This window comes from Esox lucius, chromosome 16, assembly GCF_011004845.1.
Source record: "Esox lucius isolate fEsoLuc1 chromosome 16, fEsoLuc1.pri, whole genome shotgun sequence".
NCBI lineage: Eukaryota > Metazoa > Chordata > Actinopteri > Esociformes > Esocidae > Esox > Esox lucius.
In genome coordinates, this window is record NC_047584.1 from 26,466,895 (window position 1) to 26,481,418 (window position 14,524).

Below are 14,524 nucleotides of genomic sequence, written 5' to 3' on the forward strand. Positions count from 1 at the left end.
ATACATGACGGAAATGGAGATTTGAGGAATTAACATTCAGATAAGCTTATCTCTCTTGCCTGGGTGGGTGATGATGATATTATCTCACTTTGCTGCGGCTGCATTCTTGAACAACTACTTACAAATATCTTGTCATGGAAATCGGGCTAAAAGAGATGAAGGAAGATATAATGTTGTGGAAATTGGAAGGTGTCAGTAGTAATAACAAGTACAGCCCTTATGATGGGAGAGACGGTGTGGTTGGAAATCAAACCTAAAATTGCATTCTCTACACATTGACTTGTGTTATAGAGGGAGAATGGTTCATTGGCAGATTGACACACAGGATAACACCTTTTCTTTATTGAGATTTGGGGTAGCATAACAAAAGGTTTCAATGATCAAACCAAAGTAAGATGGGTTAGAGTTAGGGTAGACAGCCATAATCAGAATTTCTGGAATTCACAGGAGGATGGAACTTTGGGTTTTCTTGGCTACCTCTCAATACATCTTTCATTTTATCAACTGCTGATAAATGAAAAGTTTCCTCTCTCCAGATTCTTTAAAAACGATTTCTCACCATGTATTAGGGTTCTCGCTAGGCTAGGTGACATGTACTTTGTACAAAACATTCTATGAAAGTGTTCCGGTTTGTTTCTTCCTGAGCTTTTTAACTTTGATGACAGTAAGGGACAGTATGCAACACATCTAGATGACATATTCTTTCTTTTTTTATTCATCATCATCGTCGTCGTCGTCATCATCGTCGTCATCATCGTCATCATCGTCATCGTCGTCATCGCCGTCGTCATCGTCATCATCATCATCATCCTCTGTGTTGACCTTGCCAGACAGTACATCCTCTATCCAGTCCTCCAGCTCCTCTGCTGTGGGCAGGTCCTGTTCGTCCATCTCCAGCCAGATGCTGTCAGCCTGTACCCAGTGGGGGGGGGGTTCAAAGGGCAGGAAGGAGGTTACATTACATCCATATATCTGAGTTTAACAATTTTGTACTTCAACCAGTTTTGGTGCTCACATCTGTAACGTTGACCACTCCAATCTGAGGCTTGAACAGGTCCACTTTGAAGGTCTTCTCCCAGTAGGGCAACAGCTGACAAGACAACATTGTGAAGGAAAGAGAGAACCAAAGAGAACATGGACTTCCATTAGTAGAAATCCATTAGCCCCTTCCTGTGTGCCTGTCTGTCTGTCTGCATATCTGTCTGTATTACCAGGGGGAAGTCATCGGGGTCAATCCAGACGATGCTGAGAGCAGTCTGGTGGGTGTTGTCTCTGGCCACCTCCTTCAGGAGCTCCAGGAACTCATAACCATCTGAACCCCGCCAAACAACACATCATACAGGTTAGTGTATGTTCCAACCCCTCCCCGAGGAGTTTGTTTCATTTCCTGAAGAATTTCATGATTTCAGTGATTTCAGTGATTCAGGCCAGAGAAATCTATGAGCTGGCTCTTTTTTAAAGCTGTGACGGGCTCATCTCTGAAAGAAAATGTCTGTATGTAATATTTTTTACTGTACACATTAGGTCCCTGAAAGGATTGCTATCGCCATGGCTTTAGCTAAAAGCAATATAAATAATCCTCTTTACCCGGGTCCTCCTCCTCTGCAAAGGCCACAATATGGATCCCATCCACATCATCCTCCTGGAATTGCAGAAACATCAGGAGACATTGCCCAGGGTTTGAACATGTGTTTAAAAGAAAAACATCCTACCTGCATTTCGTCCACTAAAATAGGCACAAGTATTGTCTAACCTGCATTAACTTTGCTGAGAGCTGCTCTATTTAGGCAAGGTTTTACATGAAAAATCTCTGTCGCTGTCTTGGCTATTGTCACACTGGATAGGAGTGTGTGCTAAATGACTTAAATACAAGGTAAGGTAACTGACAAAAAACCTTACCCAGGTCTCAAACATGTCTTCGGGACGCAGCTTTCTCAGTGTCGCCCTGAAAATACCACGTTAGTTTGTCACAAGCCACGGCTTTGATCAGAAGGGCGGAAAAGGACTGTGTCCTGACAGCCACACTGATCTCTTCCATACCTCCTGTGTTCCGTGACAAAGTCCACGATCTCCTCCTCGGTGTTGGGCTTGTCGGGGATAGTGACTGGCTCCTCCATGAAGGGCTCATAGAAATCCACCTCGTTCATCTTTAGGGTCAGTTCCTTGGCCACCTGAAACATCATGTACATCACGTGTGGAAACGTTTTCAGACACGGGAGCAAACAGAGTGACCCATTCTGTCAGATAAATGTTATACTGGACATTTGACTGTCGTTTTGTCTCAGGACATGGGTTCGGAAATTAATCCGGAACCCATGTCCTGCCCCAAAAGCAGACTCCTACTAACAGGCCACAGTCTCTATACTCACAGACTTCTCAAAGGTGGCAAAGAACTTGATGTAGGGTTGGAACTGCTCTGCTGCTTCCTTGAATGCATTGTAGTCTAGACAAAAAGGAGAGGTTTATGAGGAAGACAAAATCACTGGTAGAAGAATGGGAGGAGAGGAATGCCCTTCTGCTCACTGATGTAACGACCGATTACGTGAGTATTTGTGGCCTTTCTGTCAGCTTCAACAAGTCTGGTCATTCTTCTCTTACCTCATGGACAAGACGTTTTTGCAGATCTGTTGTCTGTGTAATGGACCATTCTCTGAAGTGGGTGAAAATCCCCATAAGTCGGCTGTTTCTAAGATGCTGAAACCACCATGTTGGCGTTGCTTAGGCAACATCTATCATCAAGTTGCTCAGGTCACGTCTTCCCTATTCAACGTTTGGTCGAGCAGCAGCTAAACCCGTTGAACTTGTCTGCGTGCTTTCTATTTGGAGTTGCAGCCACGTGATTTGCTGATTGCGTTAAATACACAGGTGTACCTAATAAAGTGGCAGTGTATGTACACTGTTCTCGGCAAAGGTTGAGTTAGGGAGGGGGTACAGTGATGGGGGCGGACATGAGGACCGGACCAGAGATTTGAATTGGTTGCTAGACTCTTTCACCAATGAAAGTATCCAATGGCGTCTGACAATGTTCTAAATCTAGCGACAAAGTCGCATAATTGGCTACACTAAAATACATTTGTTATTTCTTTCTGAAGGGATTTGAACCATGTACATGGGGTGTAATCTTGCAGCACCGGAAATATTTTACCACCCGCCACCCCCCCACCCCGGCCCATAGCGTTGGTATTTATTGACCACGCCCCCGGCCCACAGCGTTGGTATTTATTGACCACGCCCCTGGCCCACAGTGTTTCACCTGTGTTTTTTTATATGAACGGGCAGAACAAAAGCACAGGCACAGACACTCACGTTCAGAGTCCTCGTTCTTAAAGTAACCAATGAGGCGGATGTCTTCCTCCATTCTGTCAAAGGCCCGCAGCTCCAGAGCATTTCCTATCACCTCTACAGGGTCCTCCAAAAGCTAAAGAAAGAGGGAAGGGAGGAGAGAGAGTACTGGTAAGAGAGAAATTTGGAGCAAGGAAAAAGAACGAAAATTAAGCGGACCCTAGGTCTTTGTGTAGTCTGAAGGGCCCTAGGTCTGTGTATTGTATTAAGGGCCCTAGGTATGTGTGTTGTATTAAGGGCCCTAGGTCTGTGTGTAGTATGAAGGGCCCTATGTCTGTGTGTTGTTTGAAGGGCCCTATGTCTGTGTGTAGTATGAATGCCCTAGGTCTGTGTGTAGTATGAAGGGCCCTAGGTCTGTGTGTTGTATGAAGGGCCCTGGGTCTGTGTGTTGTATGAAGGGCCCTAGGTCTGTGTGTAGTATGAAGGGCCCTATGTCTGTGTGTAGTATGAAGGGCCCTATGTATGTGTGTTGTTTGAAGGGCCCTATGTCTGTGTGTAGTATGAATGCCCTAGGTCTGTGTGTAGTATGAAGGGCCCTAGGTCTGTGTGTTGTATGAAGGGCCCTGGGTCTGTGTGTAGTATGAAGGGCCCTATGTCTGTGTGTAGTATGAAGGGCCCTATGTCTGTGTGTAGTATGAAGGGCCCTGGGTCTGTGTGTAGTATGAAGGGCCCTAGGTCTGTGTGTAGTATGAAGGGCCCTATGTCTGTGTGTAGTATGAAGGGCCCTGGGTCTGTGTGTAGTATGAAGGGCCCTGGGTCTGTGTGTAGTATGAAGGGCCTTGGGTCTGTGTGTAGTATGAAGGGCCCTGGGTCTGTGTGTAGTATGAAGGGCCCTGGGTCTGTGTGTTGTATGAAGGGCCCTGGGTCTGTGTGTAGTATGAAGGGCCCTGGGTCTGTGTGTAGTATGAAGGGCCCTGGGTCTGTGTGTAGTATGAAGGGCCCTATGTCTGTGTGTAGTATGAAGGGCCCCGGGTCTGTGTGTTGTTTGAAGGGCCCTATGTATGTGTGTTGTTTGAAGGGCCCTATGTCTGTGTGTAGTATGAATGCCCTAGGTCTGTGTGTAGTATGAAGGGCCCTAGGTCTGTGTGGTGTATGAAGGGCCCTGGGTCTGTGTGTTGTATGAAGGGCCCTAGGTCTGTGTGTAGTATGAAGGGCCCTATGTCTGTGTGTAGTATGAAGGGCCCTGGGTCTGTGTGTAGTATAAAGGGCCCTAGGTCTGTGTGTAGTATGAAGGGCCCTATGTCTGTGTGTAGTATGAAGGGCCCTATGTCTGTGTGTAGTATGAAGGGCCCTATGTCTGTGTGTAGTATGAAGGGCCCTGGGTCTGTGTGTAGTATGAAGGGCCCTGGGTCTGTGTGTAGTATGAAGGGCCCTGGGTCTGTGTGTAGTATGAAGGGCCCTGGGTCTGTGTGTTGTATGAAGGGCCCTGGGTCTGTGTGTAGTATGAAGGGCCCTGGGTCTGTGTGTAGTATGAAGGGCCCTGGGTCTGTGTGTAGTATGAAGGGCCCTATGTCTGTGTGTAGTATGAAGGGCCCCGGGTCTGTGTGTTGTTTGAAGGGCCCTATGTATGTGTGTTGTTTGAAGGGCCCTATGTCTGTGTGTAGTATGAATGCCCTAGGTCTGTGTGTAGTATGAAGGGCCCTAGGTCTGTGTGGTGTATGAAGGGCCCTGGGTCTGTGTGTTGTATGAAGGGCCCTAGGTCTGTGTGTAGTATGAAGGGCCCTATGTCTGTGTGTAGTATGAAGGGCCCTGGGTCTGTGTGTAGTATAAAGGGCCCTAGGTCTGTGTGTAGTATGAAGGGCCCTATGTCTGTGTGTAGTATGAAGGGCCCTATGTCTGTGTGTAGTATGAAGGGCCCTATGTCTGTGTGTAGTATGAAGGGCCCTGGGTCTGTGTGTAGTATGAAGGGCCCTGGGTCTGTGTGTAGTATGAAGGGCCCTGGGTCTGTGTGTAGTATGAAGGGCCCTATGTCTGTGTGTAGTATGAAGGGCCCCGGGTCTGTGTGTAGTATGAAGGGCCCTGGGTCTGTGTGTAGTATGAAGGGCCCTATGTCTGTGTGTTGGGCCTCAAAGTGCACTTACGTCTAGTAGGAACTCCACTAGGGTGTCGGCAGCGAGCAAGCCATCAAACTCAATCACACGGTCTTCTTTGAACACATACACACTGCCCTCTTCTACCAGGCCTTGGGTCAGAGGTCAGGGGTCAGGGGGTAGAAAACAGAGTGTTATTTACTGCCGTTCACTTACGGCTTTACGAAGCCGTCTTGGGTGTTTGAGTGTAACATCGTTTGTAGTTATGAAGTATCATAACAGTGCTGAAATCTTTGTGCGTATCCTTACCCAGCTTCTTGGCTACCTTGGCGTCGTTGTGGGAGTCAACCATTCCAAACCCAATATCCTTTTCCTCCATAACCTGAGCAGCCAGCTGGAGATTAAAATGAAAGACAGTTACCACTTTGACTGGAATTGTGTCAAGGAGAGCCTTTTTGGGTCTATGCTCAGGAATAGTGGTCCGCTTTGAAGATTTTACAAAGAACTCTTAACCCATTCAAACTTCAGTCGCACACAATCTGTAAGTTGTCAGAGGAACGGAGAGAGCAAAGATGAAGCTTAGTTTGGGTGACATTGTTGAGTAGATAACGGTCCAGGGAACAGAACAGGCCCAAAGCAACAGACGCACAGAGGGAGATATTTATATAATGACCGATAGAGCTCCTTATCCAGTCAAGAATGTTTCACAATTAGGTGAAGCTTTGCCGGTCAGGGCTGTGAACTCTAATGGATCCCCGGGTAAATTAGGGCTCCTAAAAAATAACAGAAATGTGAAGAGGGGAACTGGCTGATGGATCTGTCATCTTCCTGATAATGCAGAGACAGCTGATCATTCAGTGTTTGAAACATAATCCACGCAAAACATTTTACATACACAGCTAACATTCAGGGCTTGAAACATAACGTATGAAAATCATTTTACATTCACAGCTAAACCATGTACAATTGTGTCAGGGTAGCAGACATGTTAACACATTGGCTCAATGATGATGGAATACCAAATAGGCTCAAATAGGCTTTAATGAAATAAAGGAACTAGCATTGTTACCTTATGCATATAAAATATAGCAAAGCAGAAGCGCTAGTTTGGTTAGCAAAAGACTGGGCTTCAAGTTACCTGGTACAAATCACTAGAATACTCACAAACCATAAGCAACACAGCAGCACTTGAGGGAACGGAGCCAACTGTCACATTCTGCAGTAGGAGGATACTAATCTGACCTTTTATTTCAAATCTTCCTTATCTTATGAATATACTCTTTGCACGTTATACTGTAGACGCAGAGCATTATGAAACTGGATAATCCAGTAGGTGACAGCCTTTAGCTATTCAATAGAAATGTCACTGACATTTTTAGATCAACTCAATCTAAACATAAAAGCCAAACGCAGACGGACAGACCTACTGAAAGCCCTTCACATGTAGAGCCATTTATAAACAGCCCGATTTCTGCTGGTGGTATAGGGCTGAGGTAAATGACATACATTATCATGGAAATTAAGATCTCAATGAATTAATGAAAATAACCTCAACTGACAGCATTTGGCGGAATTGGGCATCCTCACACACACACACACACCGACCTTGAGAGTGTGAACACAATTCACTAATTGAAGTGAACTTGATTCCATCAGTGTTGATCCTACTTGTTGGCATTACAGCCGTTTAAACACATTGAAACCCTCATGGTACTGTTAATGATTAATGGAACAGGCCTTGCTTGACCGCAGACTGTTAGATGACCTCCATCCTGCCCAGATGACTCCATCTCTAGTCTCTCTGTCTGTAGCTGTGTTAACACAGGCACTCCTATTCTCTCTGTCTGTAGCTGTGTTAACACAGGCACACAAATTCTGCTGTTTTGTTTTCACTAATTGATCTTTTTACCTATCAGATCAGCTCTGAAAAAGATCTGATGTGATGAGATCTAATTTTTAAAGACCAGCTAGTTGAAAAAATCAACCTTTCTCCCTCCCTTTCTCCCTCCCTCTCTCCCTCCCTCCCTCCCACCCTCTCTCCCTCCCTTCCTCCCTCCCTCCCTCTCTCCCTCTCTCCCACCCTCTCTCCCTCCCTCCCTCCCTCCCACCCCTCCCTCCCTCTCTCCCTCCCTCTCTCTCTCCCTCCCTCTCTCCCACCCTCTCTCCCACCCTCTCTCCCTCCCTCCCTCCCACCCTCTCTCCCTCCCTCCCTCTCTCCCTCCCTCCCTCCCTCCCACCCTCCCTCCCTCCCTCTCTCCCTCCCTCCCTCCCACCCTCTCTCCCTCCCTTCCTCCCTCCCTCCCTCTCTCCCTCTCTCCCACCCTCTCTCCCTCCCTCCCTCCCTCCCACCCTCCCTCCCTCTCTCCCTCCCTCTCTCTCTCCCTCCCTCTCTCCCACCCTCTCTCCCACCCTCCCTCCCTCCCTCTCTCCCACCCTCTCTCCCTCCCTCCCTCCCTCTCTCCCTCTCTCCCTCCCTCCCTCTCTCCCTCTCTCCCACCCTCTCTCCCTCCCTCCCTCCCTCTCTCCCTCTCTCCCTCTCTCCCTCTCTCCCTCCCTCTCTCCCTCCCTCCCTCCCTCTCTCCCACCCTCTCTCCCAACCTCTCTCTTTTGTTCTTTCTTTGTCTCCCCGTCTCTCTCTCTTTTCTTTGTTTAGATTTTTTCCCGGCATGTTATGTTTTATTGGACAGGACAGTGGGGACAGATAGAGGATAAATGTTTTTCTGAAAGAGCACTGAGCCGACACATCAGCCCGCCACACCACCCGAAGCTACAGTACATCTCTCTCCTTCCCTCCCTGTCCTTCATTCTATCTCTCCCTCTCTCTCTCTGTCCTCCGTCAGTGTATCGTCGTTTTTTGTTGTTGTTGGTAGACCGCATCTCCTCTCGCTCCTTCATCCTTAGTTGTCTCTCCCACCCCCGAGCCCCCCGTCTCTCTCCATCTCCTGTTCCCCCTCCTCTTCTGGCTTACCTCCAGCACCATCTCTGTCATCTGGTGTTGTTTCTGCAGCTCCTTGCTGTCTGGGATGGGTTTGTGGTAGAGTAGACACAGCATGCTGTACCTCTTCATGGCCTTCTTGTAGTTGTTGCTGTCAATGTCGATGACTCTGTCCTTCCCATCATAGCGAGGGAACTCCAAGCCCTTCTCTGCCAAGACCAGGGGTGCCACAGACAGGCACGGCAGCAGGAGCAGCAACAGGGCAGCCATGGTCGGCGTAATGAACAACCGAACACCCCACAAGAAGGTCGAAGACTCCCCAAGAATGAGCTATATTCAGACAGGTGTAGAATAACAGGTAGCCTTCAGATACAATATAAATCTACTTCAGTGTCCCTCCAAGCTGTCAACTATGGTCCAACTCTGTGCTCAGGAACCAGCGACCCTCTCTCTCGCCCCGTTTTGCTGCCTCTCTCCAGCTGACACAAAGGGAAAGAACAGCCTTCCAGGCCCGGAGCTCGCTGAGGGGCTGGATACCATACATAGCAGTGACTGTCTCCCCCTGCACAACACACGGAGGCCCATTTTTAGGAGACCAGTTGTTTAGGTGCTAAAAATAAATAGGTGAGTGAGAGAGAGAGAGAGAGAGTGCAGGCCCGTGCGTGTGCGTGTGTGTGTGTGTGTGTGTGTGTGTGTGTGTGTGTGTGAGAAAGAAAAAGAGTGGAGGAGAAAGTGAGCTTTAGACAGGGGTTTAAAACGTACCAAGTAAAAGTACATGTTCACAAATTGAAGTTCCTAAATAAGACCAAAGTGAAGTCTCTGCATTCATCACACCTGGTCATTTAGATCTTAATAAGGGACACGGCTAAGTGTTAGTGATCTCAGCCAAGTACTTTTACTAACACCTTTAGATCTTGATCTTTTTTGGCATGTTGGGGGGGTGAGGGGGTTTGCTGTTGTGGCGACTCCATGTCTACAGTTCTAACATCAAATCAAACTTTATTTATTTATTTATTACAAAATGTGTTTCAAGGAGCTTTCACACATAAGAATAAAAACAATTAATAAATAATGCTTTGAAAAAATGTATGTATTACAGTAAGGAAATAAATGAAATAAAATTAAAAAGTAAGAGGTTAAAACAAAGGGGATGATAGACTATATAAAATTAATATTAACACTAGTTGAAAAAAATATTTTAGAAGGCCAGTCTAAAAAGGTGTGTTTTAAAACCTTCCTAAAAATAGTATATCTGCGTCCCTCAGATTATCTGGCAAGCTGTTCCAAAGGAACAGTAACCATGCCTACAGTTCTAACAGTCACAGTGTAAAATGTGTCTGTAACCATGCCTACAGTTCTAATAGTTACGGGGTATAATGGGCTTGTAACCATGCCTACATTTCTAACAGTTACGGGGTATAATGGGCTTGTTACCATGTCTACAGTTCTAACAGTTACAGGGTATAATGGGCTTGTTACCATGCCTACAGTTCTAACAGTTATGGGGTATAATGGGCTTGTAACCATGCCTACAGTTCTAACAGTTACAGGGTATAATGGGCTTGTAACCATGTCTACAGTTCTAACAGTGTAGAATGTGTTTCTTACCAATATCATATAAAGAGCATAGTGAGTAGTGCCCAAGAGCATGAACTGGGCTTTGTCAAGAGTTTAGCATTACATTAAGAGTTTCCCAGACCACATGGTCTAGTGTATGTTGACTGATACAAACGCATACATCGACAGGCCAATGGACAGTGCTAACAGATAGACTGAGGGCTACTTGAATATAATTGAGCAACTTTATCCCTAGTAGTCCAATTGCAGTGGGTGTTGGTGCTGCTGGTGTCCCGGACGATCAGACTAGGGTTGAATAGGGGATGTGATGTCCATTCTTAAGTCATTCCCTCTAGAGGTCTTCCTTGGTCTACTAGTTTGTTTGCCAGTGCTGAGCTCAGTACTGCTCTGTTTTCTCTGAATGTGCCAAGCAGTTGATTCTGGCTAGTGTTTTGGCAATCTCTCTGATCCATTTCTTCTTATCTATCTGCCTCATTGTAGCCAGTTTGACACCCGCAACAGGGTCCAGTTCTAGATTCTGCAAAGCCTAGAATCAGGTCTTGACACTGACAGCTGTCTTGTGCATGGACTAACAAAGCAAACAAGCACATCTGCTTAAAACGAAACAGCTCGGGGGAATATGTACAAAATATGCTCTATAGTCATTGTATCATTTGAAAAGAAAATTGTAATAATGAAAAGACAGTGAGTGTGTCTATAGGTGTAGGTAGGTGTGTCTGTGTGTGTGTGTGTGTGTTTGTGTGTCTGTGTGTGTGTGTGTGTGTTTGTGTGTCTGTGTGTGTGTGTGTGTGTGTTTGTGTGTCTGTGTGTGTGTGTGTGTGTGTGTGTTTGTGTGTCTGTGTGTGTGTGTGTGTGTGTGTGTGTGTTTGTGTGTCCCGTGAAACCCCCTCAAATGTAATGACACCGAAACTCTTTCCATGACCCTTGACCCAAGTCTCATATTGCAAGTGATTACTATGCACGTGTACGTATGTCTGTGCACGTGTATGTATGTCCGTGCGCGTGTACGTATGTCGGTGTGCGTGTACGTATGTGTGTGCACGTGTATGTATGTCCGTGCGCGTGTACGTATGTCGGTGTGCTTGTACGAATGTCTGTGCACGTGTATGTATGTCCGTGCGCGTGTACGTATGTCGGTGTGCTTGTACGAATGTCTGTGCACGTGTATGTATTGTCCGTGCGCGTGTACGTGTGCGGGCATTTCCAGACACGACTTGTAAAGCCAAACGGTGTATTGATATCAGCGCTGTATAAAATGAGTGATGCTGGCACCACTTCCTTAGAGTGAACCGTCTGTGTGATCATGTGTCTCAAGGTCAACGACCCCATGGGGACAGTTGCACGGTGAAAGATGCCATCCCTGGCACGGAGGCCTTCTGGCGGGGTTTTTTAGCCCAGCAGAGAAAGTAACCTGATCACCCAGCTCTGTCATTGTCACAGGGGCTAAAATGGAAAAGCCTGGGCTTATGGGGCATTGTGAATGACTCACAGCCTTAGAAGAGGATGCCGGGCTTGGCTGTGTTTGGTGACATCAGGTCAGGGATTGCTGTTGCAAAGGCTTACATTGGCCGCAAATGAAGGTTGTGTGTTTGTTGTGTTCAGCTGAAGGAATTGTCACATAGTCGACTCCAGACTTCATTGTGTATGTAGAGGATAATTCTCAGAGTAGGTTTTGTATAAAAAGTTGCACCCCTCCAGCCTGAGGGGAGACCATCCGTGGTTACCTTAGCCACCCATTGGCTCACGGCAAAAACGTGACCTTAAAACGCATATCTTTTTTTTATCTGCTTGATTGAGTTGGTTACACCAAAAGAACAAAACGTCTTCAGACACATTTGAAACATTGCTTGATCCTAATATTTACTTTAAAAAAGGTTTGTTTAGGAGACCAGTGTTCGAATTCTGCTTCCAGAGTTGTCCAGAGGGAACTGCGGAGGGCGGTGAAATTAGCCAACGCTGTCTGGGTTTGGGGGCTTGTAATCCAATATGGCTGCCTTGCCTTATTGTGCTTTAGCAACTCCTAGAGTCTGCTTAGACACCTGTAAGCTCAATGGAGGTAGAAGGACGAATAAGAACCCAAACGGCATTGGATGGCCTTCGGATGACACATATCTTGACAACAACTGTCCCGAGTCTGCTGGGACTTGCTGCGATGAGGCACAGCCTTCACTAAGAATTCGTTTTCACGAAATTGGGGAGGAAAAGTATAAAGAAATAAAATGAAAGCCACAAAAACCAACAGATTATACTATACAAGTAGTAAGTTGATTTACAAACAGAATGAATTCCCACTGGGATAATTGCCTTGTGTTCTTTATATTGCTGTATATAAAGTAGGTTGCTTGAATTAAACAGTGAGACATTTAAGTTGCCAAACTGAGTGTTCTGACCTCTACTGGTTACTTGTGGTTTGACAGCTACATTATTATCTATTGCCCAGATACAGACAGTTATAGTCAGTCACCAAAAAACTATTTATTTTTATTACAATCCATGATTAACATATTAGTTATTCCTCTACTACTACATTTAACATATTAGTTATACCTTTACTTACAAAATGTAACATAATATTTATACCTTCATTACAACATTTAACATGTGAGTTATAACTTTACTATGACATTTAACATATTAGTTATATCTTTAGTACAACATTTGAGATATTAGTTATACCGTTACTACAACATTTCACATTAGTTATACCATTACTACAACATTTAAAATCTTAGTTATACCGTTACTACAACATTTAACATATCAGCTATAACTTTACTACGACATTTATGTTACTAATGGAATGGGAACAATAAGACACTTTTATTTTAGAACTATTGTGTGTGTATGTATTAGTTGGCTGTGGGGTTGTTGATGACAAAGCTCTGCTGTTGGAGTTTGGTAGTCCAGTCCCCCTCAATGTACTTGTGGTAGGGGTCATCAGAGTGCTCGCGACGCTTCGACTTCACTGTGCTCACCAGGATGGCCACAACAATGAAGGCAAACATTCCAATCATTACTATCAGGTACCAGATGACATTCCTGAAGTTCTCTTCTGCCAGGGTGTTGTCCAGTGCCTGCTCTGCCTTTGTGGCGTTCTGTCTCCAGTTGTCGAGGTAACGGCCAAGGGCACGGGTCAGAGTGTCCTCCAGCTGGAGGGTGATGTTTGACCATTCAGACACCATGATTCTCTGGTGGGCAGGGAGAGCAGAGAATGAATTAGGTCTGTGTCAGAAGAGAAGACACTGTATTGTTTTCTTTGATCTGTGCAATGAATCTGCACAGAATGACTAATCAACATGGGCAATTGTTACCAAATTAGACACACAGTACACCTTCGTATTGTCCGGGTTGGGAGTTAAACATGAAACATCTGACCTGTTCAGGGCTTCCTGTACCGGTCCAGGGAGGTTCTGGAGATTCACAGGCGTGGAGCTCGAGGCAGGGTCCTGGAGAAGATGAGAAAAAGACAAATCACACAACCAGTCAACTAACCAGCCGATCTCATTCTAGGGCATGCATTCCAGGTGCAACATATAACACTGCTCATGTTTATCTACAGTATTTGCCTGTGTGTGTGTGTGTGTGTGTGTGTGTGTGTGTGTGTGTGTGTGTGTGTGTGTGTGTGAGTGTGTGTGTGTGTGTGTGTGTGTGTGTGCACGCTTGCGTGTGTATTTTTGGTGACCTTGAAGAAAGCTCGACTCAGCTGACTTGGAAAGGGGAGTAGAGTGTTGAGGGTCACTGAGTCACCCTTCCACACATATTTTGATTCTTGAAGCAACACTTCTATCAAATGTGTAATTAGTGGAAGGCCTTGCCATTCACCTATGCCTCAAGAGTCATGCAATAAAAAGTACTTACAATGTAATCCCAGAACAATAGGACACCACCAATATTTTTGTAGTCTTTGCAAGCGTTTTGATATAATGGTGGCGCTATTATATTACATACCCTGTGGTGTGTTCATTCTGCCAAACAAAACATATAGTTGCAAAAAAAATTTCCAAAAACAGCAACAGGGAAAGGCTTATGAGAATTTAGTCCAGTAGAAAAATACCTTTGCCAAAAGGCGAAAACAATGGTCTCTGTTTCATTCTTTTTGTAACTAACATTTTGCTTGGCTGAAGGAATATCCCCCCTGCAGTCTTGCCCTCTGCTGTGAACTGTAACAGACATCGTTCCCACTTGTGAATTTCCATAGCAGTACCAGAATCTACCACTAGATGGCAGACAAACTATCCAGGTGAAATGTCATGATGGGTACATTTAGAATTCGGAGGTGAGGGAGCCCCAATTTTAGGGGTTCGGATTGAGCCAGAGGTGAACATTTCGAGTAAGGATTATGGGTAGGGTTAGGCTTGAACTGGGGTTTGACATTAGGCTAGGGTTAGGTTAGTGATAAGTTCAGATTTATCTGCAAATGGGTCTCTCTTTTTGAGCAATAAGAGAAAAGAACCCACCTCCACGTACCACAGCAGTTTCTCACATATTTGGTTTAGGTATTAAGCTGTTCACCTGAGGTCAGTTGAGGAAAGTTAGTATTTAGTATTTCATTAAGGATCCTTAGAAGCAACTGCAAAAAGAAGCAGCTACTCTGCCTGGGATCCACACAAAGCGTTAAACACGACACAACAGAACATGG

The 14,524-nt window shown here is 45.6% G+C and overlaps 2 protein-coding genes across 2 annotated transcripts; both read right to left on the minus strand.

The window, feature by feature from the left end:
• Positions 1-306: 306 nt before the first annotated feature.
• Positions 307-8,823, minus strand: casq2 (calsequestrin 2). The gene is made up of 11 exons (XM_010905500.4): positions 8,341-8,823; positions 5,682-5,766; positions 5,424-5,524; positions 3,307-3,418; positions 2,370-2,443; positions 2,041-2,171; positions 1,900-1,945; positions 1,588-1,642; positions 1,212-1,312; positions 1,016-1,090; positions 307-912 (listed from the first exon to the last, which is right to left on the minus strand). The coding sequence occupies exons 1-11, from the start codon at positions 8,575-8,577 to the stop codon at positions 712-714; spliced, it is 1,218 nt and encodes a 405-aa protein (XP_010903802.2). The 5' UTR covers positions 8,578-8,823; the 3' UTR covers positions 307-711.
• A 3,517-nt stretch (positions 8,824-12,340) lies between these two features.
• On the minus strand, positions 12,341-14,005 carry LOC105031203 (potassium voltage-gated channel subfamily E member 2). The gene is made up of 3 exons (XM_010905502.5): positions 13,834-14,005; positions 13,261-13,331; positions 12,341-13,073 (listed from the first exon to the last, which is right to left on the minus strand). Exons 1-3 carry the CDS (start codon positions 13,847-13,849, stop codon positions 12,735-12,737), a joined length of 426 nt encoding a protein of 141 aa, XP_010903804.3. The 5' UTR covers positions 13,850-14,005; the 3' UTR covers positions 12,341-12,734.
• Positions 14,006-14,524: the final 519 nt, after the last annotated feature.